The following is a 27,808-nucleotide window of genomic DNA, read 5'->3' as shown; positions in this document are numbered from 1 at the left end:
AAAATACATTAATAATAATTTGCTATTTTGAAGCGGGGCTAACTTTACCCTCATGATCAGTGTATCATGAACACTGGTAAACAGGTGCCAAATGCATCAGGAATGCTGCTTCTGTCCAGAGCATCTGCTCCAAGGAAAAGAGCACTCTCATAGAAGCTTGGTTTCCTTAAGCTCCTCTCAGCACTGGATAGTGCTAACTTCCTCGAATTTAATTATCTAGCACTGAGAACATGAAGTAAGGATCTTCCAGCAAAACTTTCAACATAGTTGCCTATTTGTGCCTTAAATCTCCCAGGATTAAGAAGTCTGCCTAGATATTTGTTTATACATACACAAATGTGTCCACATTTTTAGTACCAAGCAGAATTATCCTGTGCTAAATATTTTTTGAGAAAAAGTGTCAGGCTTTTAAACACAACCAGGCCATTTCCTACCTATAGTAACCATCAGTAAATTTGTTATCTCTCTGAATATACTTCCTCAACTGTAAAATACCAATACTGCTGCAACAACTACTGCATTATTAAACTGTGGTAAGGATTAAATGATAAAGTGATACACGGAGGAACTTTTGAAACATTAGCCATCGTGTCAATAATAAGACTGACATAAAAATTTTTGAAAAAATATGCTTATAGTCACTGACCTCTAAAATTGGAACTAGGCGGGGCGCAGTGGCTCATGCCTGTAAACCCAGCAGTTTGGGAGGCCAAGGCGGGCAGATCACTTGAGGTCAGGAGTTCCAAGCCAGCCTGGCCAATATGGCGAAACCCCATCTTTACTAAAAATACAAAAATTAGCCAGCCATGGTGGCACATGCTTGTAATCCCAGCTACTTGGGAGGCTGAGGCAGGAGAATCACTTGAACTAGAAGGTAGAGGTGGCAGTGAGCCAAGATCATACCACTGCACTCCTGCCTGGATGACAGAGTGAGACTCTGTCTCAAAAAACAAAACAAAATAAAATAAAATTGGAACTAAGCAGCTAGAAGAGGAGTATGACAGATTAAAAAAAAAGGTGGTGATAACTTTCTTTCTAACTTAACATAAATAGTTTCTAATGTAAAAATCATGTACTTAAAATACACCCTTGAATTTTGATTATGAGCAGATTCCAAAAGCATCATCAAGAATAAAATTAATTCAGTGCTTAACTCAACAAGAGCTTTTTCTCATTCACCCTACATGGGGTTCCCTGAAAACTTTCTGGGTAAACACGTTTTTACTAAAGCAGGAACTCACCAGCTATGATGTCATTTAATGAAAACTCAGTTAAATTTACTTATTTTTTGTTTCCTGGATTTTGGGGGTTTATTCTTTTATTTTTATTTTTTTTTTTTTTTATATTTTGTTTTTAACATCAAGTTTCAGTTTTTGAAACAACTTCATAACATTCTCATTTGAACCCAGTTTGGAAATGTCATGCCTCAGACATTCACCAAACTATACCTCAAGCCAATTGAAAATAACATCCATATGGCTGCAACTGGGTCAATAATGAACATACATTATGCATTTAAAAGTTTCTGATACAAATGGTGGACCATAAGGAGAAGCAGGAAAATAAAGTTGTGGGTATTTCCAACCTTATCAGCATGCAAAAAGTTTAATCACAAGCAAATGACTAGTTACACTCTGTGGTTCAGTAAATTTCTTTCTTCCTTAAAAGTGGTTTTCATTGGATTTAATTAATGGGTATTTAAGAAACACTATACACAAAAAGCCCATCACTTATTTTACTACGGAAAAGTTAACATTATGATAATGAATGGAAAATATATTCTTATAAAAACACAAGAAGTACTTATTCTTATATTCATGAATCATAGCAGCTTAGAGTAAACCTAAACATAATGCTCTCTGATAACACTTGAAAGTGTAGGTCGTTTAGTATTGTGAAAAATGTTGTATAAATTAAATTTGTTTTGTTCAACTGACTTAATTGAAGAAGAATGGAGCTAGGAACACCAGGCATTTCCTCTTTCTTTGCTTTCTTATTGCCAAATTACTGGGAACAGAAAAGGGGAAAACTGCCAACAGGAAGAGCACCGCATATCCCAAGCTAACCACTCACTTCGGCTTCCTTTCAGAACCAGGGGGGACCATGGCACACTGATTTGAGGCAGAGGCCAACATATTTTTGAATTTCTTCTTGAAAGCTTGTTTTCTAAAGTCATTTGCATGAGCTTTTATTTCAATTAAATTATTTTCAAAGCATTCAAATTCAGAAAAAAAATGTTAAAATGTAGTTATCATTCCATATTGTAAAAATTATTCCTGATTCTTAAAATGCAATATCTGTGACAACCTACTGGCAAAGACATTCTGAGTATTTTTAAGATAATCCTCCTTTCATATATTGAAAACAATTCATATATTATTATGTTTCTCAAAAAATGTTTTGTGTGCCTCAAAGCCAACAAGGAATACTCTATTCAAGTTTATAACAAATGCTTGTAATGCATGAGGCCACAATGTTGACTCTCCTTCTTCAGAAAATATGATTGTTCGCTTAGAGAGATCCAGTTTCTTCCACAATTACTTCAGTCTCTTTATTAGGGGGCTTCTTCTAATGACAGACAATACTAAGAAAGGCAATGTATTCAATATTAATAAAAAAAACTTATATTCAATACTAGTAAAAAATACTTACATTAGTATTTAAACAGATATATTATCTTCATGAAAAGAAAATCAACACCCATAGTTCAATTGAAAGGGAAATTATAAACATAGTCCATTTACTTTATTATATTTGTGGAAACTAAAAAGTAAATAAAATTGCAAAGAATAAACTTCTAATCATCAATATACACGTTGTAGCAAATACTGCTAGTGCCTAGCTAACATCTATTCCTCCTGCTTCTTTGTTTTTCCCAATAGAAACTTGAGCAGGTTTAGGTATCCCGCCTTCCCAGCTCAGTCATGGGTCCCACTTCTCTCAAAAACAAGTGAAAGAATAGGCAGGTGATGCTCTTCTGGTCAATATAGTATAAAGGATGATTTGCTGGAGAAGTCTGGGTAAGATTTCTTTCCTTTAAAAGAGACTCCAAGACAGCAGTTTCCCCTCTTTGTCTCTGGAATTTGTCGTGCATAAATAACATGATGCTTGAAACTGCTATGAGTCAACTTGTGACCACTGGAGGATCCAACCTTTGTCTCTGCAATTTGTCATGCATAAATATATATGATGCTTGGAACTGCTACAAGTCAGTTTGTGACCGCTGGAGGATCCAATCTTAGGATCACACCAACCAAGGTTAAGACCAGCAGAGTGGAACTATATGAAGGACCTGAATGCTGCTGCCATTTTTGATTACCTGGTGCTGCCTAGCCACCCAACTACTTTATTACATGATAAATGTCCTACTTGTCTGTCATTTTGACTAGAGTCTTCTTTTACTTGCAGGAGAAAACAACTTAACTAATATACCTACTAATTACGATTAATCACTGTTAGTATTTTGCAATAGTAGCTTTGTGTAGGGGTGTGTAAGAAACACTCCTCATAGAATACATGCCTATTATAAAAGTTCATGCTCTGTAAAGAGGAATGATGCTAAAAGAAAAAGCCCCTCCTCTTCACCAAACACAGCACAGCATCTTTCCTAATTTCTTCCTATCTTTATAAGAATTCTTCAGGAGATGGATGGATAGATTTAAAAAATTGTAAGAATAAGAACATATCACTGATGTTATATTTATTTTTAAAAACTGAAATTAAACTTAACTGAATTTAAATTTAAATTTAACTGAATTAAGCAGATTTAAAACTGCAGTTGAAGGAACTATAAATGTACTAAATACTTCCTTAACATAAGAGATAACTATTTCCAAAAAGACCTCTTTAAGGTTAAATAAACTATTTTTAAAAATCAGTGCTTTGAATCTTTTTTTGTGTGTGTTTCTATTTTAAGCAGCAGGGAGTCTGCCCCTACTCAGAAAGGAAGGATATTAGCATTTCTCACATCCTTCCATCTCACCTGTCTCCAACACCTCACACTGGTCAGCTTTATTAATATTTTTACATTCCCCTACTTTATAATATCTGCTTTCTGCCCTATAAACACAATCTAACAGTTGTTTAAATGCATTCAGTGCTCCCTCATTACTCTGATAATGTTTTCTCTACTTCTGAATTTAGTTTTTTGCTTGTTTTAAGTTCATCTCTTCACTGTGTGGCGGCTTTCACTGTCAAGCAGCCTCTTTCATGTTTGAGAACTTCTACCTTGTCTAACTATTTTCTTTATATTTTAAAAACATCCAAGTGTCACATTGGGTTGCACTTCTTGTAGAACTTTTGAGACTTTTTTCTTCATTGTCTTCTGATGTTGTTCGTGGCATACATATGATAAGCTTTCTGAGTCTCTTCTTCCCCACCCTCCCACTCCACAGGCTCCACTACAGCTACCAGAACTCCTGAGGAATTATTTACAATTTACCATTTGCTAGCCCAAGTAGGATATGACTCTGTTGAGCACTTGCATCCAGTTTTCTAAAAGATGGAGAGGTCTTTTAATGTGCAGATTTGCTTTCTTCTTTTGTAGTGAAATCACTTTTCTTCATTTGTGCAAGATTATCTTCTGTTTCTTTGTTTTAGAATATCAACTTCTGGGACACAATCTTCTTGTTAGATTATCTTTGTCTTTCAAATTTACAGACTTTTCTCTAATTGCATTAACCCAGTTTCCTTTTTCATTCACTCTGATTTTTTTCAAACCTTTCATCTTTATGTGTAAAGATTTTTACCAGGGCCTATTCTGTTTTCTCCTATTTCTAATGAATATTTTTTCTATAATCATTAAAATTTTCCATTCTTAATTCATTTCCTGAGATCTATATCTCCCTTCTCATCTCATTCTCTTGTTTTATCATCTCATCTTTAAGCTTTTCTTTTATAAAATTCATGTTTTTATTAAGGTGCTCTTTGTGGGAAGTAATACTAAGACATCTAATTCCATGGGTTCAATGAGTTGATGTTTTTCTTCTTGGTAGAATCTCTAAGGTTAGTTGGTGAAAGGTACGTCATTCCAAAGAGCTACGGATCGATCATTCTCCCAATTTAGTATGCTGTGCTGAAGCCTTCATTTCTACTATTTCTCAGTCACAAGAGAAAACATGAACCACCCAAAATGGTGAGGATACCCACTCAGTTTTCTTCTCTTCAGATCTGGGAATCTTAGTGAGAATTCTCAGGAATTGGTCAACTTTCCAGTAAAATTCTAAGACAGCCCAGGAGACAGGTCTCTCTATTATGATCAAAGAACCTCCGCATCCATTTTTTCCTTGGCTGTTAGCCTCTGGGGTATGTTGCGTTAGGTTATATCATTTTCTTTGCTCAGTTACTGTTGAATATATTGGGTGACAGGGGTGGAAGGAGTGTTTGTTGGCTGACATGCTATTTTGGGCTCACTTCATTATTTATCAGTAGTGAGAAATTATAAGGCACATTTTAAAATTGCTCATCTCCAAAATTAAAATCATCATTTAGAATATTTTTTGAATTCAGAATTTGGATTTATTTCAGTCTTCTAAGGGGTTTTATTGGACTTTCTTACTTATTGGACATAACCATGATTATGCCTCCTGTGTCATCCTTAGAAATATAAAATACTCATTCTTATCTCCATTCTCAATGAGACTATTTATAATTATATTTCTGATTGATACCTATCATCTATCTCAATTGATAACAGACTTGCAAGTGAAGATAACCTGAGTTAGAGAATGGCAAAACAGTAATTATGGGGAATACCAGAAGTGATTCTTGACATGACAGGAACATTTCACAGACTTACATTTTCATAATTAGATTCTGCTTTTCAAGTAGACATAAGTGACGTGACTACTGAATCTAAAATGTTCCCTTCCCCTCAACACCACACACTAAGGAACAAAAGGATTCAAAAATGGGTGAAGACATATAAAAGAATTTCAGGATTTTGATTTAAATGTTTTTCTTTTATACCCTAAAATAAGCATAGATGGCCAAAATATGAGCTTTCCTTATTGTAAATATATCTTACATTACTTCTGTACAAGCTCTAGGAAATTCCTTCATAATAATTGTTCCAATATTGTCTGGACAGCTCTGCTGCTCAATGTGTTAAGCTACATGCCTGGCAATGGGAGAACACCCCTAATCCTGCCAGCTCCTGCGGAGTGACCTGAGTCGATATTTGTACATGCTTCAGTTTCTGCCACAGTTATCACTTACACTGGCCCACACAAGCCACAAAAGTAGAGATGCACTTGACAAACTGTGTCACTCATACTGAATTCTAAGATTTAATATTATAGAACTTTAAACTAAAATATATTAGTACAATATTATAGAACCTGGTTCTACCAAACATGTTCAGGCTGGCTGAGTCAATGTCAGAAAAACATACAACAATAAAAAAACACTTGTATTCCAATAGCATATAAAGAGCTCCGAACAAAAACCATCTATATTAGTGCATAATATCTAACATAACTAGAACAACAAATGGGAACTCTAAAGCAATTGCTAAAGAGATTACACAACAGAACCAACGTTTTAAAAATAATCTCAAGAAATCTGCCATTGGGGTTCACTGTTCAATCACATACTGTGCAACTTCTTTGCCTTTATTACATAATGAGACATTTCACAGAACACACACACACACACCCCACTCTTACCTATAGTCATAATCTGCATAGGAAAGATCTCAACTCTTATCAAGCCAAGATAACAAAAGAAATAGTTGATTTACAAGATAAATAAGGCAAACTGATTATCAAAACAAACGATCATTTCCCCCATGTGACCTACAATGTAACTCATCTGGCTTGTTCAGCTGGATAATCTAGAACATGGCATTGAAAACCAGGATCCTAGGTTCATTCACTAAAAACAACAATTATAATAGTGAGTATATGTTTTAAATACATATTGATACATTTGAACCTCACAAGAATGCTAAGAGGCAAGCAGGAGGACATCATTATTCTTCCGTTTGAAGATGAGTAAAAAATCAGTACACAATTGGCTAGCAGTGGAGCTCATGCTAGAATACAGAGTGTTTGACTCCTTGAACAGTGCTCTCTCCACTCCCCTGCACTGCTACCAGGCATCCTTTCTGTCTTTCACATCTAAAGACTCCGCTTCTAAGCCTATGAATCACATCCAGACCAGTGGTCCAAAAGGGAGCTGAACAAGATTTGTAGCTAAATTAAGACAAACACACCCCTAATTTAGCAGTTAACTCAAAGGACAAACCATACTGATAGGAGTTCACCAGCATCACCATCCGTTCCCTAGCCCTACAGCAGTGGATCGCAGTTTGCTGAAGTTTAAAATAGGTGGGGAGATTTTAAAAACCTCAATCCCCACGTTGTTCCCCACACCAATTAAATCAGACATTCTGGGAGTGAAATCCAGGTATCATATTTTGTAAAGTACTTCTGGTGACTACAACTTTGAGAGCCAGTGCCTCACAGGAAGTATACAATAAAGACTACGTGAATTAAATTTAAGAACACAGATGAAATATATGGTATGTTAGGAAGGGTACAATTGTTTTTATGGTTCAAATTTTAAAAATAAATAGAACTTAGTGATTATGTATTTATACCAGACAGGTTTTGGGAGTTGAGGTTAACCCACATTACCTTTCATTTAATAGCTAGCTGGTGCTTAAATGTTGCTTCTTGTAGAACTGGCAAAAGCATGGACAGCCTGAAGCACTTCCCTGTCTGAAAATCTTGTTGCTTTGTACACAAACCATTAAATGCTAGGAAAATAACAATCTCTACTGAAATGGGTGTAAAGTTGTATGTGATTATCAAAGATGTGGAGAAAAAAGCAAAGCTTGCAAACACCTGTAGCCAGACTTAGCGTCAGCAGACACTTGCTACTTGGAAGGCATGTATGTTTCTACCACATGAAAAAAAAAATCGAACTTGTAACACAGAAGTGAGGATGAAAAGGATAAAGCATAGTGCTGAAAAGATTTCTAAACTAGTTATTTCCAAAGAGTTCATCCATATTTTTAAAAATAAAATGCTAAGTTAAATGACCAGTCCCATTAGAGACATACTTGTTAAACCCTCCTGGAGTCCTTGTCAGTTTTGCAGCTATAAGAATAAACTGTACCGAAATTCTGGTAGGTTTGCTTTTGTTAAGCAGGCACTATTCATTAACATAATTCCTGTCATTTAAGTGTATAAATACCAAATTGTGCAAAAGGGATATTTTATTCTGATTCCATGAAAAGATGGGGTCAACAGAAGGATCTTAAAATCATCATAACTAACCAAGGTTTAAAGAAAACTAGCTTTAAACATAGATCCGCATATGGGAAGGTGTATTAACACCAAAACAGACATCATGCCAACCTGTGGAATATTTCTTTCACACCTAGCTCTATAAAGTAAACACTGCTTTATGTGGCATTCTTATCATGGAAATCTAGGCGCTGATCTATAATTACGATTAAGCCCACATAGGAGGTGGGATCTGAGTGAGAACTTTAAGCCAATTTTAGGTTGAATCATTCAGAAGAGGACAGAAACAAAGAGTTCCCAAAGCTTTAGGAAATAGCCATAGGAAATAAATACGAAAGGCAATAATTACAAGTGAGTGATATTGTCTGGAGAGTATGTTCATTTAGTAAGTATAAATTGACAAGGCTGACAAGCTCCATCTCCCACCAGCTCATCTCCCTGAGAAACTAGAAATTAGAATCTGTTCCTATTATCCTTTTAAATGCTGCACCTGCTTTTAACACATTTACATGTGTGTTATGCCATCATATCTGCCTGACAATGCTAGACTTCCCACATGCTTTTGAAGAAAATTAAAATAAGCATCTGCTAATAACAATTTTATTTCATCCTAAACAGTTTCATTTGGGGCTGATGAGAAAAAGCCACATAATGGAAAAAAGAAAACTACCTGTATAACTCTGTAGCAAACACATTTTAGAAGGTAGGTCTATAAATAGATGTGCTTCTGTAGGCACACAGTAAATATAAAATCGTCAGGCTAGCGGGGCTGCAGTTTAAACTGAAGCCCCAATATGAACTTACCTGATTTTTAAAGTCCTATTAGAATAGGCTTACAATCAGTACAGATCTCCTTTTTCTAGTTGCATAGTAAAGGCAAAACAGCCCCAACTACATTTTACTTATCTCAGTCTCATCTTTCATCAGAAGCAATAGTTTGCAATTTCATTCAGAAGCTGCTGTCCCTAAGCAGACTGAATATGCACAGAAACAGTAATGGAAGGGATCTAAGTTAAACCCTACAGACGCACCAAGAAAATAGCAACATCAACATGAAAAAGCAGCAATTTCCTTAAGAGAGGTGCTTTTCTTAGCTGCATTTCCCAAGCCAGCCCCTTTTCAAACCTAAATCATCTCAGTTATGAAAGAGGATCTTACCTGAGCTGATCATACTGTGCATTCTTTGCTGAGCCAAGAGCTGCTCTCGTCCAGCCACCCCATCTGAGGAAAAACAGGAGTCACTCTCATAAATTGTCTGCAGCATATTCCAGTCACTCTTACTTCAGCTACATGAAACATTCATCACTGCTCAGTGCACCGGCCCCAGGAGCTACCCTCGCTGGTTCTCCCTCCTCCCTGAGGAGAAGCAGCAGAGGATCAACTTCAACAATGATTTCCTTTCTGCTCAAATGGGCATCCACTTTTAAAAAGACCTGGACACTTTTCCCATGTTACCAACCTGTGTGCAAAGCAGAAAGGACAGAGTGGATGCTACAGCTCTCTGGAGTTTAGGTTATCCCGGAAACTACAAGCAGGTGGGAAACAGGAACGTGCTTCGGGGTTATTTCTTTGTCAGAATAAGTAGAAAATTATTAAGTCTACCCACGAGAAAAAGAAACCAATTAAACCTGGCTTAGAGTTCTTCAGGCTGCTAGGGTTTTGTTGTAAAAACCCTCAGTCCTGCAAGTGGCTCCAGCCGGTGCCCTTCTCCTATCTGTGTCTGTGCCTCTCTTCCCCCTTTCTCAGTCTCTCTCAGCTCAAGTTGGCTAAAGCGAGTGATAATCCATTTGCATATGAATCAACAACAGCATGGCCCACAGGCACAGAAATAGAACAATGGTCGGCCTGAGCCAAAAATAGGTCAAGCATGGCCGAGTGATTGGAGCCTGCATTAATGCATTTAAAAATACCCCAGCAAACCCAGCTGTCCAGCCTCTATCTTTCAAACCATAATTCTCTATTGCAGGGCCTTAAAAGCAATTAACTCTTTCCTCCCTCGAAGCTTGCTTTACACACTGTGTTTCCATACTGGCGATTCGCTTCCAAAGAAAGGAAGGCAAGAAAAAAAATTAAGAATCATAATTCTAAGAGGGCAAATGCACATACATTTCATTTCATTTTATTTTTGTAGTATGTGTTTTTGGAAGAGAGAGGAGAGAAGTGCAGAGCTCTGTATTGGTTCTAAAATAATACTGGAAGCTTTTGCTCATAATGTGGTTTCTGCCTCACCCACGCACAGCAATCCTGGTGTTCTATTTTTGTTGCCTGTTTCTCAGGCTACACTGCAGTTGGCTGTAGCACTAGAAGCTTTTCTGCCTTCTAGTTTCAGGACTAACAGGAGATTTAGTAGAGGTAGTTTTGGAAAACAAGCACACCCCAGAATAAAATTTGTATGAAGGACAGGCTTGATTTTTTACTTGCTATTGATGCAAGACAATTGTCCATTTCACAAATCCTATTGTATCTTAGTACCACCTATGAATTTTATTGCATCCATCCAGTTAGTACTATATCTACAAACAAAACAAAACACAAAACCATGGCTTAATGTGAAAATTTCCCCTCAGCCTCTCAGGTTAAATTCAATTTACTTGCAAAAAGAAAAGAAAGTACTCTGATTTCTTATAGATACAGAATTTCTGAGCATACGCACCTGTTGATGGATAAATCAATATGGTTAGTACCCAACTATGACTGTTCTGCGTTCAACTACACATTGGTTGCCTGAAATATGGGCCTCCTAACTTTTCTGCAGAAATAGCATTATGATAGTCAGTAGATTACCAGACACATTGTGGCATTCAGCTATACAGTACAGTAGATAGTATCAGAGTTTTATAGTCTCTGGTGCACATTTATATCATTTCTATATAAGAGATAAATTTTACATTCCAAAGAGGGATCCTAGCATCTTGTCACTTTCAAGAGCAAACCCAAAAGTGATAATCTACTAGTCATGGAAGCTCTTTTCTCTTTTCTAAACTAAATCAGCAAGGAAAATGTAATTCGAAGGCATCAGAAGCAACAGGGAAAGAGAGGAAAAAGCAGATTATTTCAAGATTCCCAGAATAATCCGATGGAAGAGGGATCTTAGTCAATTCCAGAGAATGAAGTCAGAGGGGGCAAACAAGGGGACACAGAGTTTTGATGAAAGGAAAGAAATAAGTATGTTAAATCATTCATCAAATAAGGCACTGCTGAATTCCTCTTCTTTTACAGATTAATTTCTACTGAATACTTCTTGAAAAATTATATTTGGGTATATAAGTTACAATTTCAAAAAAATATATATTCCAAACTGCAGTTGATTTAAGCTACACAACAAAATCTTATGTTCCTGTCAGCGGAAAACAACCAACCAACCAAAAAACAATGATCTGATTCCATCTGATATTACAAATAAACTTTTGGTTTCTAAATTTATGTGTAAAATTCAAAGGATAGAAACAGTGTGGACCTAACAATTTTCCTTCAGGATGATGTATTGAAGTGGTGACTATCTTCACATTTTAGACCCGGGAGGAAGTTTAGAGATAGTCAATTGTAGTTTTCAAACTCTGCCTTATGACATAGAATACCTGGAGTTGCCTAAGTTTCCTCAAAAAAAGGTTCTCCGTGGAACCAGGGGAGTTCCGCTTTTCCCTGTTTACATTTGGAGATTTAAGATTTCTTTTGAAGAACTTTTCGCTTTTCCCTGTTTACATTTAGAGATTTAAGATTTCTTTTGAAGAACTTTTTTTTTATTCCACAAAACATTTATTTAAAGAACATTTTTTAAATTGAGGTATACTTGACAAATCAAGATTCTTTATATTTCAGGTGTACAATTTGATGATTTGATATACCTATACCTTGTGAAATAATTACCATAATCAAGTTATAAATCCATCATCTCAGCTAGTTACCACTTTTTTTTGTGGTGAGATCAGAACAAGAACTTCTTATATTAAGAAAAACAATAACTGAAATTTACTCATGAGGAAACTAAGAAGACTTGATTACAAAAGAACTCACTATTGGAGTCAGGCTTTAAAGAGAGTTGCTTAAGGAAATACAGGTAATTAATAACTAACCATATAAGTCTAGCATTTGTTTTATCCAGTCTCACCATCTTGTCCCTTACCAACATGATACAAATCATTATCTGAGATATTCCAAATAAAATTTAATATGATCTACTCATGAAAAATGGACCCACTGTCTGTTTCAGAGTGATTTTTAAGAGAATACAAAAATTTATGATGAACATACAAAAGGGATAACAAAATCACAATAGTGATATAATATGCCTATGCATCTTTTGTCTTTTTAAGTTTAAATTACACCTTCAAACCACAATTGATTAAAAAAAAAAAAGATCTCTCAGCTTTCATAATAATAAGAAACAGAATACAACTCCAGAAAACTGAGTTCGTAATTATCCTAGTTATTAAAGGTTCCAGGAAAGGGCATTCCACACAAAATTCTGCAAATAATGTGTCTTCTTCATTTTGACCATTATTTAACATGGTTTATTTACATTTCATCCCTGCATTCTTGCAGTATGTTTTTCCATTAGCCATCTTCTCTTTTATTTAACTCTTGATAATGAAAAAATATTTTAGAGTGAAAAGACATTGGATACTTACACAAAACCCACTTGTTTCTGAGAAGAAAAATAAGTATCATCAAAACAACCATCAACTATATTGATTACTATATTTCCATTATTAAGAATGTTAAGTTAATTCTTCTCACATCATCTCAGTAATGTTAGTAAAGAAACGTGACTCAGTTTCTTTTGGGGTATTTATAAAACTACATTTTACTAATTTTGGGGGAAAAGATACATGTTCTATTACAAGAACTATAACAAGCTAATACAAATGTCAGGTTAGGACAGATGGGTAGTTTAAAAAGTTTCAATATAATAAATTCAAATTCAATTAAATAAGCATTTATTAGAAACTAATCCAAATATTATATTTTATATACATATAGGTCAAAGATAAAGGAAAAAAAAAAATAACAAGGGCCAAAAACCCCAGGTTCTCAATTTAATAGTAAATGAGAATGGGAATTAAATCCTAATGTAAAATGTTATTTCAAAGTTATCATAATCCCATTTCTTTTTATGCAGACATATAGGCAAAAAAAAAGTATTAAAAAACCTGTATATCACCAAAATATTTCCAGAAATATCCTCAGACCTCTAGTTCACAATGACCTTTTCTAAAATGGATTCGGATCATAATCCTGAAAGACACAATCCCACATGCAATAATCCTGAATGCTGAAATCTGAAAAAGATACAAAATCCCTAGGGTCTAAATCCCTTAGGTCTGAAATCTCTCATGTCTACAATCCTGAAAATGACAATCTCGAAATATTAAAATCTCGAATATGAAATCTTGAAAGCTGAATTCTGGGAAAGGGATTAGTTTTTTGTCATATGCAGGATCATTACATCATGTTAGTTGCATCATGTTAGGCGGTTGTTGCAGTCTTTACTTGGAAATTAAGTATGATTAGGGAGATACTTAAGGGAGCTAAGTTGACAAGGGGTTGACCTGTGGATTCAACTTTAGATGTCACTGGATTAAATACTTAAAACCTATTAAAGCATTTTTTGGGTGTGCCTGTGAGGGTGCTTCCAGATGACATTAGTGTGTGAGTTTGAGTGGATGAGGTGAAGAAGACCTGCCCTCAATGTTATCAGGCACCATGTGATCCGCCGGGGGCCCATATAGAACACACACAGGAGGGGAACTGGTTTCTCTGTGAGAACTAGGGCAGACTTCTCTTCCAATGCCTTGGACATCAGAAATTTGACTCCACCAGAAGTGCATTATCACAACGTTGACTTTGCATATAAGCATTGTCTCTGTGCCCAAACATGTTGAAATTTCTTCAACAAAGAAAGAAAGATTTTTTATGTCTGCGTTTGTGAAAGAAAATTTATCAGGATCTCGGTTCCTTGGGTAACCACATACGTGTTGGTGACCCACTGCATTTTTTGATCCATCTTGCCAAAAAGCTTAGCTTCTTCATCAGGATTTCAGATGACTACAGTTATATAAAGCTAGGTGCACACAATTATCAACCACAGTGATATGCATTTATACATTTACATTTGTGACCTATTTCTTTATAAATACAGTTTGTCTGCATAACTGTTATACTGGAGTGACTGTTGCTAGTGTACCTGAGTGGTTTTGCTTGTAAAAATACGTGCTAGTTTTCCTGTTTTATTGTGTACAGTGTATTGTTTTGTTTTTATTTTTCTCAAATAAACCCCCTTTTAAAATGTAAATACATATAAAGAATGTTTTGTTATTTTTTTCCAGAATTATATTTTCATCCTTTGGGATTTCAACACTTGACATTATGGAGTTCAAGTTGTGTTTTTCTGGATTATAATACGCTTTCCTCTAAAATCAATCTCAGTTGATAACTGGAAACACGCAAAGGAGGTAGTGTAACCCAATTTATTCTAGCACAATGATATATCCTCAGTTCATCTGTAATCAAGCAGAGACTTTTCATGTATTAACAAACCCTATGATTCTGGAATCTAAATGAAGTAAGATTTAAAACTTAATTACCTCAAATACTGAATTTGTGCTCTACAATTGTCGTCTGCTACAAATTACTCACCAATAACTGGTGTTCCTCCAGTCACTCACTCACTCACTCACTCACTCATTGATGTGACCTCTTCTCCCAACCTCACATTCCTCAAACTATTGTTACAGCAATAAAACTATATGCATTTGTCTGCAGTCAGGGAGCTTGACTCCCTTAGACTTCCAAGGAATGGGATGGAGGGGAAAGTACAGTGTACTAATTTTTGTTCCAACTGAAGACCTTATTTACCGGAATTTTCTGTTTCTTAGAGGAACAGCATCAATTATATGTGAATAAGGGATACTCAATTAACAAGTGATTTCTCCCCACTTAGAAAGCCTAATTAGATAACAAATGGTCTTCTGAGAAAATCTTCCTCATCTGAGGAAAGATTTTACAGCAAGCAAAGGGTCTGAGAAATCATGTTGGCATTGAAATTTCAGGGAGACTATTACATGTGAAAGAAAAACAAATCAACGTCAACAAAAACTTTAGAATCATTGGCCTTGCAATGATTGACAATAACTCTTCCCTTCAAATGGGATCTGTTGAGCCAAGATTTATCCTATTTTCAGAAGATTACAGAGGATCAAAATCACCTGGAAACTTGCTAGAAGTGCAATTTATTGGTCCCTACCCCAGAACCAATTCAGAATCTCTGGAAGGAACCTGTATTTTAACCAGCCCTCCAAGTAATTCTGATACACAATAAAGTTTGAGAACCATAAGATGAGATCATCCTTTCAAAAGCAGGAATTACATAGCAAAAATATAAAAGAATAAAGTATCTTTTGGTGTGATTTCAAATTAGCCAATATTTTTAGAGAACAATTTTTTAAATGAAAATAATTAGACTAGGTAAGGCTAGGTAAGAACAAGACTATTAATATTCAGAGTACGAAAGACTAAGGTGGATTGTTCAGAAACGGATTCCCTAGCTTGCAAATGACGGCAGCATTGTACTCTTAAGGTGATGGGCATATGTGCATAGCTTTTCCCTGCTCAGCCACTTTGTTCCAGGTTCTATTTTTTCTGAGTGTTTTCCAGTTGCACATCAGCCCCTGTCTGCAGCGCTCAAGGCAGCCAGCACAGGAGGAGAAATCAATATGGCCCTGTGCAGTCCTGTAATTAAAGATAAGTAAAACTTAATGGTCTTTTGATAGAATCAAGGGAAGTTTATTTTTTCTATGGAAGTGAGTTATTTCATATATTGAATATCAACTATTTCACAGCCACAGTGCAAGCCCTGAAGATACAAATGTATACAAGAATGACACAAGCTCTACTTTCATGGAATTTTCAGTTTTAGAAGCAATACAACCAAGGTGATTACTATAGAGTTTGATAAGAAAGTCTATAACTAAATTTTGTTCAAATCTTCCCTGAATTTCAATTTATAACCATGGATTCAAAATAATAAAGTTTTCAGGATTGTTATGAGGATGACAGAAAATTATATAATACCCGGCAAATAGGTATTCAATAAATACTAGCTATTATTACTATAACTGGTTATAAAAAATATCCTTCTATGGACCTTTAATTCATGATTATTAAAATGTTAAAGAGCTGTTACTCATCTATTTTTCTAAGAAACTGTATAAATTCTAAAGAAAGTTATATAACTGATTAAATGTTGAATTATTTACTCAGAGCTATAAAAAGTTTCATGCATCAACTTGAAAAAATAGTCCATTTTGCTTTCTGCTGTATCACCAGAGCTTAGCATAATGTCTGACACATACTATGTCACTCAATAAATATTTATACAATGAATAAATGATTCCTTCTTTAGATGAATGTATTAAGTGGCTACTGATCTTGAGTAAATTACTAATATACTATTCAACCTCTAATATTTCATTGTAGTTTCTTATTAGAATATTAATTTAATAACAAAAAAGAAACTATAATTAAAAGCTAAGTTTATAACTGAATCAAGAATCTCATTGAAAGCAAGTGCAGTTTAACTGTACTTTCACTTTTTGCATTTCCTTTGCCTTGTTGTTGTCCCACAACACAGACCAACCAGTGAAAAACACTAGGCATCAGACTGTAATAGAAATGATCTCAATGTGACCATCATTATCTAGTACAATTTGAATGAACAAAGTATTAAAATATCTTTCTTGTGAGGCATTTATAGCAGATATCAGCACTAAGAAATTAATAGAAAAATGGATTTGTAACTCTGCTTTACAGTAATGAATTTAGTTTACCCTGCAGTCATGACAGAGCTTCCAGAAAACTCTGATTGTCAGCTGCATTGGCTAATGTCTTCATGCTCTATCTTTAACCCATGAATTCCACTGAATACATCATTTTCACTCAAAATTCTAGAAGAAATATATTACAGCTTCAGACCCAACTTTGCCTCCCTTCAAAGGTCACTTGAGAAACTTATAACACAATTTTTATACTTTGTATAAACAGTATTTCTGCCACCCTAAAACTAATGTTTCACATAAGAAAACTAGGCAACTTAACACAATTTTGCGTTAGTATATGTACTACATATGCCTGAATGTATCAGTACACATCAACTAGGAATCCTTACTTTTCCTTTAAGTGGCATGTAATGGTTCTCACTGACAATGAAGCACTATTTTCTTTATTTAACAGTGTCTACTTTGAAATGCAAGTTAACACTGACTAATCCATCCTATGTTGACAGAGCTATGTACATACAAGGTGTTCACAGGATCAGAAACTTTATGGAAAATTCTGTTTCAAGAAAACAGTATTTTTAGCTAGAGGGCTATGAAAGTAAAAAATTCTAGAGGTCCAGTTAAGAAGGATTAGCATTCTGATCTTCACTACTTGGTATTAACCAAAAGTTTATTTTATTCCACAAAATAAGTCTCCTTCTTACGTAGCTGCATATTTTATATTTATCAACTTGGAAATTCTGAACACCAAAAATTCTGTCATGTGTAGCATCTGAATATATACTATATTTGAGAGCTGTGATAAGACTAAGTTTCTACTTGCTAACATAATTGTAGCAGATACCAAAAGTCAACCCAGAGCTTTTTACATCATTTCTTATTACAAAGGTCAAGTTCATATGTGCCATACCACACCATGACCTATAACCAAGTTAAATCAAGAGGATTTTAGAAAGCTTGCCTCTGAAAATAGCAACAACTTTTGGTTACTGTTGCAATTCAATTCTGACTTCATAATTCAATCTAGTTGGGTGTGAACTATTGAATTTAAGGAATAGCAAGCACCTAAAACATATTTTACTTATGTTTCGACAGATTGAAAGTATTTATAGCAACGGCATATAACTAAATACAAACATTTACAACTGGCCATATCACTAAGTTTATATCATACATCCTATGGTTATGGAATCTTCTCTATTTCAGGAGTTCTCTTATTTCAGTGCCAAGAACAGAGGCAAACACACTCTAAGGCCTTTCAAGTTTTGACAACCACCTGACCTAGGTGTTTAACCCCTAACTTTCTTTTGCAAATATCATGCAACAGACACAATTCTTGGATATTACCCACACATATTTTTCATTCTTCCACGTCTCTGTACATGATGTTCTTGCATTCACTCTTTTTCATTTGGGAAATTCTTTTTCATTTTACCAATATATAATGTCCTTCTTTGTCCCTTATGATGTCTTTTGCCTCAAGATTACTACAGCAGACTTTCTTTTTATTCATATTTGCCTGGTAGATATTTTTCTTTCCCTTTATTTTCAACCTTTCAATGCCTTTATTTTAGGCATCACTCTCTTTTATAAGCAGCCTACTTCTGTATATTTTTCCTTGTATCCAATATAAAAGCCTCTGCATTTGGTAAGCTCACAGAAGGGAGATAGATGCACTTGCTGGTGTGCCATCTTCTCTGGAGCTAAAAGCAGTACATTCTTTTCATGCTCCAAAATGCTCCTCAAAGACAATCTCCTTGGCAAAGCCACATGTTGGTTGAATAGATACATATAAATCTACAGAAATGTAGATAAAACATTTCATAACTATACACTTCCATTCATACTTATTTTCACAAATAAATGTCAGGCACACAATTTTGACCATCTTCTGCATTATTACTCCCCATTCCACCTACCACCCTTCCCCAAATCTAATATTTTTTCTGGTCAAAATTATAGCCATACATAAGTTTTATATCATCAATATAAAACATGGAGATTATAAATTATAGTATGCTTTATTTTCCTAGAATTAAACACAAGGAAATAGACATTCAAGATTCCAGATAATTTAGTTAAAACATTTCCATTTCTATACTGAAACTATTTTTACTGAAAACAATTTTAACAATTGTTTCTATGCTCCTAAGGGTCTCCCTGGTTCTGTCTAATGGTCATACTGGCTTCTATTACAGTTTTTCTGCAAAACACATTGATGAGACACTCTGAGAACATCAAAGCTCTAATAAAAAGAAGTTCCACCTTACATTCTCATCGAGTTGAAGGTCATCTTTTCAGTTTTAAAGAGATCCTACATGATCTAAGCCTTTTGAAGGAAGGGCCTTATGATCATAGACTTTCTAGATCAGAGAGATATATTCTGGAAAATGTGGAAACTTTGGCTTCAGATATTAATTTAAATTTGATTCATGAGAATCATGGCATCTCTTTTCTATGAAACAGAACTATATAACTGGTATAGTTTGCCCTCAAGTTCATATGTTGGAAACTTAATTCCCAATGCAACGGCATTGAGAGGTGGGACCTTTAAGATGGATTAATGTCATTATCATGAATGGGTTTGTTATAAAAGCAAATCTAGCCATCTCTTGCTTTCTCATGCTCTCTTACCCTTCTGCCTTCCACCATGGGATGATGAAATAAGAAGGCCTAACAAGATGCCCTTAACATGCTCTTGGATTTCCCAGCCTCCAGAACTGTAAATAAATTTCTTTTCTTTATAAATTGCCCAGTCTGTGGTATTCTGTTACAGCAACACAAAAGAGACTAAGACAATAACATTTCAAATAATGTGGCTTATTGTATGGATAAGAGGCCTGGACTGAGACAGAATTTGATTTGAATTTTGTGTCTGCCACTTACTACGCAGAGCTGTACAACTTGGATATGTTACTTAACCTTTCTGAGTTACAATTCTCTCATGTTATAAATGGGGATATTAACATCTGCCTTTCAGTATAGCTTTAATATTTAGAAATAGTAAATATGAAGTTCCTAGCATTACGATAATAACATAATAGTATGCAACATACAGTAGTCATTATGATTATAATATAGTATTAATACATAAATTAAGGACTAAACGATTGAGGGACTACTTAGAATTCCATATTCTGAACTAAGATAATTGAGTTCTGTATTGCTGAACTAAGATCAGCTATAAACATTATAAAACAGAATATAAAAATCATTAGTCTGCTTTGTTTCTTAAAGAAAAAATAAATACATATAATAAATATATACGAATTAAATATGAAAACTTAGAATGGAAATTTTCATCATATGAATATCACTCTCCAGGTGCTAAACAAACCATTTATATTCAATGATTCAATGATTCCTAACTGCCAAATAAGATATGGAAATAATGAACAAGAAGGTGGTGGACTATGCTGGACTATTTGCTATATCCTTTTTGTAAAGCTAAATCTGACATTTTAATATGAGAAACAAAGCTTAATAACAACACTCACATGAAATACAGAGCCTTCATTAGGTAAACTGAATTACGTCTGTGTTCATCATATAATTCGAACCTAGGAATATCTTCAGTAAACAATGTGTTCCCCCCAACTAATGTTTTCTCTCCAGATGGCAGGCACAGTGTATTTAAAAATCAATAAGCTAACATTAGTTATTTCACCTGAAGCTGTAACAATCTGTTTTTTGTAATGAAGCAGGGACTGCTGTCTTCTTATTTTGGCTATGTCTGAAGGAAATTCTCAATGGTACTTGCTTATAAGCAGAAGGGACCCTTTGGAACCCAAATTTAGTTATTTTAAATTCAAAACCCGAGTTGAACTAAAATTTTTTACGTTTTCCTTTTTTTTTTTTTTTTTTTTTTTTTACAGGTGGGGTCTTGCGCTGTCATCCAGACTGCCATTCAATAGCACAATCATAGTTTACTAAAGCCTCAAACTCCCGGGCTCAAGAAATCTTCTCATGTGATTTCAGAGTAGCTGAGACATAGGCATGAATCACCATGCCTGGTTAATACTTTTTACTTATTTCAATTATGAATAATTATGTGTTGACTTCAAAAATCGAGGCCTAGTTAAACGAAACTAAAATCTAGGAGCTAAATGGTTCTAAGGGCCAAATAATAGGGAATCCACAAACACAAGTTAATGCCATCCCCTTTAAAAGCTAGGAAGAAAACACTCAGCAGATGTAATATTAAAAAACTTCAGGCATTTGATTTCATTTCAAATATGCACTTCACTCAAAACATGCATATAGCATTACATGAACAAAAACACTTAAACCAATATGGGGACTGAGAAATGAGAACCCATGATTATCAGGTTTTATGATAATGGGGCTACCTTAGTATTTCAATACCTATAGCCATTTACTTTTTTTTTTTTTAATAGGATCTTGCTCTGTCGCCCAGGTGGAGTGCAGTAGTGTAATCATAGTTCACTGCAAACTCAACCTCCTAGGCTCAAGGGATCCTCTCACCTCAATGGCTGGGACTACAGGCACACACAACCATGGCTGGCTAATTTTTTTTTTTTTTTTTGAGAGATAAGGTCTTGCTTTGTTGCCCAGGCTTGAATTCCTTGGCTCAAACAATCCTCCCACCTCAGCCTCCCAAAGTGCTGGGCTTACAGTGGCCACCATGCCCAGCCCCACAACAATATTTTAAATATCTAGACATTAGAGTAAAACTAAGTACTCTTTTTTTCACTTTCAAATGAATCATGAATTATTGTAACATCTCAAAAATGTGTAGATCATTACATAGTAGAATATATTGGACTTCAAACATTTGAATATATGTGATTCAAATCAGTTGATAGAAAAGAGAAGGATTAAAATAATACTCAAAATTTTGAATTTTGAATCTGTGCCAATAATACAATGTTTAGACAGTCATGATATAAGCCTTTCTGGTAATACAATTTGTTAATTTTGAACTTTAACAGAATTGCCAATGTGGCATCAGTTTTAGAAAATCTGAGATAAATGAAAAAACAGAAAGAACCTGATTTGTAAAAATTTTAAATGACTTTATTTCCAGAGGAGAAAAATTCTGCCAGGAGTTCTTATGTGTATCCAGAAACAATTTAAAATTTTCCAGAATTAAGCTTCTTAACATAGGGTGAGCTGGGTAAGAAGACACATTAGACAATATGGCCATTCTTCATTCCAAAAACCCTCTTCCCCAGGATTTTCCTATGATCATAACAATAATACCTACTGATATGGGTCATAAATAATCCTCAAAACACATCCACTATCAAATATATTACTGGTCAAAGTTCTTCCAATTCACTTTTGTGGGTTTATTTTCCTTTATTCTGCTTTTTCTGAAAACCTTGCTCTCATTTTTACTTAGGTTCTTCAAAATCACTGTATCCTGTCTGTATATCAATGCTTTCACATATGTCCTTTCTAGTTGCTTAAGATGGTATCTCCCTCATTTCAGCAATCATTATCTGTTCTTGGGACACCCATTCACCTACTACTAATTGAAGCCTTTGTTTTCTTTCATAGAAATCAAAAGTTGACTTTCCTGCCCCAACTTAAGCACATATTTCTTACCCATTAGCTTTCATATTATTTTCTGCATCTTTCTTCTTCCTTTGTAGTATATAAAGCATAATTTATTGTATATAATGCATATAGTATATAATGCATAATTCACCATCTTTTTCTTTGGCTAATTCTTAATGTAGCAGTGGGAAAAGTCACACTTCTGAGCAGTACTTCAAAAAAAATCTGTCTTGTAGAGTAATACGTTAGACTTTGTTCTGTTTTTAAGAGTTTCCTCATATTTAGATAACAAATATGATTTGCTTTGACAAGTGTTGGTTCTTCCAACCGCTCCTGGGAAGAAGGGCCTTCAGTGCTCAGGCAAAGTGTGCATGTTCATAGTGGGCAGCAAGCCACTGGACGGGACACCCATGTGCTGTAGAGCCAGGCACACTGAGCTGTTAATGCTCCCTCGGTAATGCTTTGATTTCATGGCCCAGGAAGAAAAGTTACGCTATGTGATTTCAAAAATGTCTTCTTAAAAATGTGTGATGCTTCTCTAAGAAAATAAATAAAAAAGGGCATAGCTCAGTTACTTTTCTTCATAATTTATGTTTTAATCCTTCAATACCATTTCTATCCTTCTGTAATAATCACTTGTAAGATTTGATAACCATAATAACATCTCAAGTATTCATTGCTGGAAGATAACTGAGATCAAGACAAAAATGCAAACAATATCCACAAAAAGGGAAAATAGTTTTTTAAAAAATCCCTGAGATGTGGCAGCTAAGGAGAATTTTTTTTTTTTTTTTTTTTGGTGAGTCCAGGTCTTGCTATGTTGCCCAGGCTGGTCTCAAGCTCCCGTCTCAACCTCTCAAGTAGCTGAAATTGCAGGTACACACCACTATGCTCAGCAGTCAGGGATACTCTTTAACAGTATGACAGGGCACATCAGGGTCCATGGCTGTGTCCCTGTTTTCAGTTCAGACCTCTTCCCTTCTTGCCAGAACAAGCAGAATATGATCTTTTCCACTGCCTTAATTTTGCAGAGAAAATGCAGAGCACAGTCAGAGTTACAGAGGCTCCTGACTGAACGATCATGCCTCAAGGCATATACAGCTTGGCGATAGGCAATTGATGAATGGCTTGGAAGGAAACCAAGCTCTTTGGAAATGCTGGTAGTGAAGATTTGGCACATAAAGTCACCCACAGGCAATTACAGACACAGCTAATAATCATTGTTCTGCAAATAATCACAAGGATCTGGACATGATGAAGTAACAACCAGACAAAAGTCATCATGCAATACTGTGGCCCATCCAGAACTGAAACTCAAGCATTCAGACTACACAAGGCAAGCAATCTAGACTGGACTTAGCTCCATATGCAAAATGTATACATATACCAGATCCACAGTGAGGGAGGAACTAAAGATTCATATCACAACTCATCCTTTGTCATGTATAATTTTGCTTTACTTTAACTATATAGGAAAGTAAGCCATTGTGCAGTGGATTAACTCACATTACATCATTCTATCATCTTCCCAAAGCCTAGAATGAAAATAAATTTCCTAGGTATTGTAATGGATACTGGGGTGACACAATCTGACTACTGAAGACAAAAATACCCTGGTACTCAAAGTAAACAGAACCCAATAAAACCCTTATAACTATAACCCATAGTGCTCAGCAGTTTATACTGGTGCTGTAGTTAATATCTATTTGAGTAACCCGAAAGTAATATCTAAGTAAGTGAGGTCCATTATTTCCAATTTTTGAGCACCACGAAAAAAACAATAGACCTGTAACAGTATAGGTATGCAGCAATAACACAATAATTGCATTTCACAGAAAATTCATATTCTGTTAAATATGTACCCTAAATAACAACTTTATGAGATGATGGGATTATAAGCAAACTGTTCAAAGCCGATGTTATTTGGTAACTATACCACCATGTCCATCATCACTATCATTATCATACAATATTATTATAATTATTATTGGTATTTACAATTGTTAAGTGGGGATAAAAGTTGGATTGCCCTCTCCAAAAAACCAGCAGCTCAGCTTGGCCAGAGGCTGCCACAGTGGATGGACAAATGCACAAAACAATAGAGAGGACAGTGAAGAGGGGTGATGGGGGCTGAGGCACTGCTGGAAAACTGGATCTCTGCAGCGGGGCTGCAGCCTAGCTAGGCTTGGAGGAAATGTCCCCTGCCATGAGCCTACAACATAACAAGGTTGGGCACGAGGAACTGAGATAAGCAACTCACTGGATGCAGGTACCAGTTTTTAATTTCTTAAACATATTCCAAATGACTCCTGTTGGCAATGTAGCAGCCCAGTTGATGGGCTTTTCTTTCCCATTTATTACTAAAAGCTATTACTGTATTTCTACTCTGCTGGTTCCCCATGACTAGAAAAAAATCACATAAGAGCCAACGCATTATCATCTATGTATCAAACACATTTAATTTTTGTTATAGAAACATGTGTTGCAGCAGAACAGGCTAAATATCTTAAAACTCTCTTTATTTCCTTTCCTCAATCTGCAGCTCTGACATACTGGAGAGGCTTTATTCAGCTCACTACAACCACCTTTGAAAGCTGCTGCAGCTCTGTCTCTCCTACTTACCCAACCACTCTCCCTCCCTACAAACTTTCTGGCACAGCAGTTGCTCTATGGCCCCAAAGTTAAGTAAGTGTGCTCATCCTGCCTCAGAATCAGGTTGTCTGGCTTTAGAATTGTACAGCACATTGTCTCTGATTAGACTTCGATGTTAAAATCTTGTTATGTGTTAGAGGCAGAGTGGTGCTAGGAGAAAAAACATAGATTTGGACTCAATCCTGACTACATGGCACTCTAATTTCATAATCTGGGACATGTTTTCTTCAGTTTTATCTATCTGTTGGTGACTACCATCTATCCCTAATAGTAGTATTGCTGGGAAAATCTAGGATGTCTAATACAAATACTGGCGCACAGTATTTAATCAACAACTCGTAGCTAATTAATATGTTTTAAACCTCATACTCAAAATAAATTTACTTTTATCTCAGGAACAAATTCTAAAAAGTTGGTTGGCAGCAGACTAGCAAAAAAAATAGAAAGGAAGAAAGGGTGCTGCTAGAAACAGGCAATCTTCAAGAAAAAATAAGAGTGGAATTTATAAAATAAAGGAGAAAGAAGAAAAGCTAAAATTAGCAGATTTTAGACCTCTCTTAGCATTGCAATCTAGGATAACTGAGTGTTGGCACACACAGGCCTACTCTCACACTTCAATATTATGTAATATAAGAAACCATTACCATATTACATAATATTAAAATAATGTTAATAAAATACTGCTGAGCGATAGTTAAACCAAGTAAAGTGTCCTGAATTGAAGAAGTCATAGATAAAAGACAATAAAGAAAAAAATTAATAGGGAGGTACATTTTGTCCATGGATAGAAAAAAATCAATATTTAGTATTAATGTTATTCTTAACTTGACAAGCTACTTCTATATCTACATGGAATAGCAAAATTCCAAGAAAAGTCATAATTTTGAAGGAACTTAAAATGAGGGTATCCGTCTTATCAGATTTCAGGAGTTATTTGTTAAGCTATACAAAAGAGACTACATTATTGCTTCAAATATAGACAACTAGGCAAAAGAACTGAATAGACCAACAACAATTAGGCCCACATATGTGGAAACTTTACATATGTCAGTACTAGCACTATAGAGAAGGAACAATTTTTAATAACTGATGCTAAGATAATTGCTACTCTATGTTAAACTCTTATTTTTTTGTGTTAAACTATACATACACATATACATATACACTCCCACTCAGAAAATCAATTCCAAGTAGATTAAACATATATACAAAGAGCAAACTTGAAAAGTTTTACAAGAAAAAATGTCAAAGAATACATTTAAATTCTCAGGAAAGGAATTGATTTAAATGAGACATAAAAGAACACAAATCATAAAGAAAAAGATTGATAAACATAACATAAAACAATTTTGCACAGACACTTTTAAAAAGGGAAATGTGTTAATGACAGATTGAGAGAAAACATTTACAGTGGATTTAATCAATCAAAAATGAGTATTCAGAATATATATTAATAATGGTTAAAAAACAAGTTAGAAAAGACAACCCAACAATAAAGTTGGCAAAAGAAAATAGGCAAGTGATGGAAAAGAAACCCTAATGTCCAATCCACATATGTTACAGCACATTAGTAATCAGAAAATTGAAAATTAAGCCAAAATGAGACACCATTTTAAACCCCGCAGACAGACAAAAATTGAGTCTAACAATACCAAGTATTGGTAAGAATGTTGAGGAATAAGGACTCTGATACATTGACAGTGAAAGTTTATTTTGTTAGCAACATTGCATTTAACAAGGGCTAGAGTTTCTCAAGAAATTTTCATTTGAAGTAGCAATACTTTGTATTTTTTTAAGGCAACTAAATATTTTGGTACAATTCTAAATTGAATCTTGGCTAAATTTACCTTCCTCTTTTCTTTTCGGCTTAATTTAAACTAAATGTACTCTTTTCAAGGTTTTCTCTTTGTAATTCTGTTATCAACAGTGAGAAATTACTATGGCACCTGAAATAAAAGTTGATTTTCAAACTAAGTAATATAACATAAAAGTAATAAGCTAATAATGTGCAGCCCATCATCCTGAGAGTGCAACACAGAATTAGCAAATGCATAAACTGCACTTAAAAGTACAGTTTTTTGGCCGAGCGCTGTGGCTCACGCCTGTAATCCCAGCACTTTGGGAGGCCGAGACGGGCGGATAACAAGGTCAGGAGATCAAGACCATTCTGGCTAACACAGTGAAACCCCATCTCTACTAAAAATACAAAAAATTAGCCAGGCGTGGTGGCGGGTGCCTGTAGTCCCAGCTACTCAGGAGGCTGAAGCAGGAGAATGGCCTGAACCCAGGAGGCGGAGCTTGCAGTGAGCGGAGATCACCCCACTGCACTCCAGCCTCAGCGACAGATCGAGACTCCGAGACTCCGTTTCAAACAAAACAACAACAACAACAACAAAAACACTGCAGTTTGCTTGTTTTTTCCTAAAGGTGATTGCTGCTTTAAGGAATCACTCATGTCTGTTTACAACCCTTGGGCAATTAAAGTATTGACTGGTCTTTGTTTTCTAGTGTGAAAAGCAAGCATTGAAAAATGCAGGTATAGTTGTGGTAGGCAAACACATTTTAACCTAAAATGAAAACTATTAGAATTGTTATTAAAATATATTA

At 35.1% G+C, this 27,808-nt stretch overlaps 1 protein-coding gene across 5 annotated transcripts in view; it reads right to left on the bottom strand.

Moving 5' to 3' along the window:
* HDAC9 (histone deacetylase 9) overlaps positions 1 to 27,808 on the bottom strand; it is a 921,220-nt gene that overhangs the window by 489,256 nt on the left and 404,156 nt on the right. For 2 of the 5 annotated variants that reach the window (XM_011944151.1, XM_011944155.1), the window contains exons 1-2: positions 9,881 to 9,989; positions 9,411 to 9,473 (exon numbers count right to left, since the gene is read on the bottom strand). In XM_011944151.1, coding sequence (XP_011799541.1) covers positions 9,411 to 9,432 — 22 coding nt within the window. In that variant the 5' untranslated portion in view covers positions 9,433 to 9,473; positions 9,881 to 9,989. Of the gene's footprint in view, positions 1 to 9,410; positions 9,474 to 9,711; positions 10,381 to 27,808 lie in introns of those variants that run through there. The other 3 variants (XM_011944152.1, XM_011944150.1, XM_011944154.1) reach the window with 2 other exon arrangements.

Source organism: Colobus angolensis, unplaced genomic scaffold, assembly GCF_000951035.1.
Source record: "Colobus angolensis palliatus isolate OR3802 unplaced genomic scaffold, Cang.pa_1.0 Scaffold229, whole genome shotgun sequence".
In the NCBI taxonomy this organism is placed as follows: domain Eukaryota; kingdom Metazoa; phylum Chordata; class Mammalia; order Primates; family Cercopithecidae; genus Colobus; species Colobus angolensis.
Note: the sequence above shows the minus strand (reverse complement) of the source record. Positions and strands in the feature narration are given on the sequence as shown.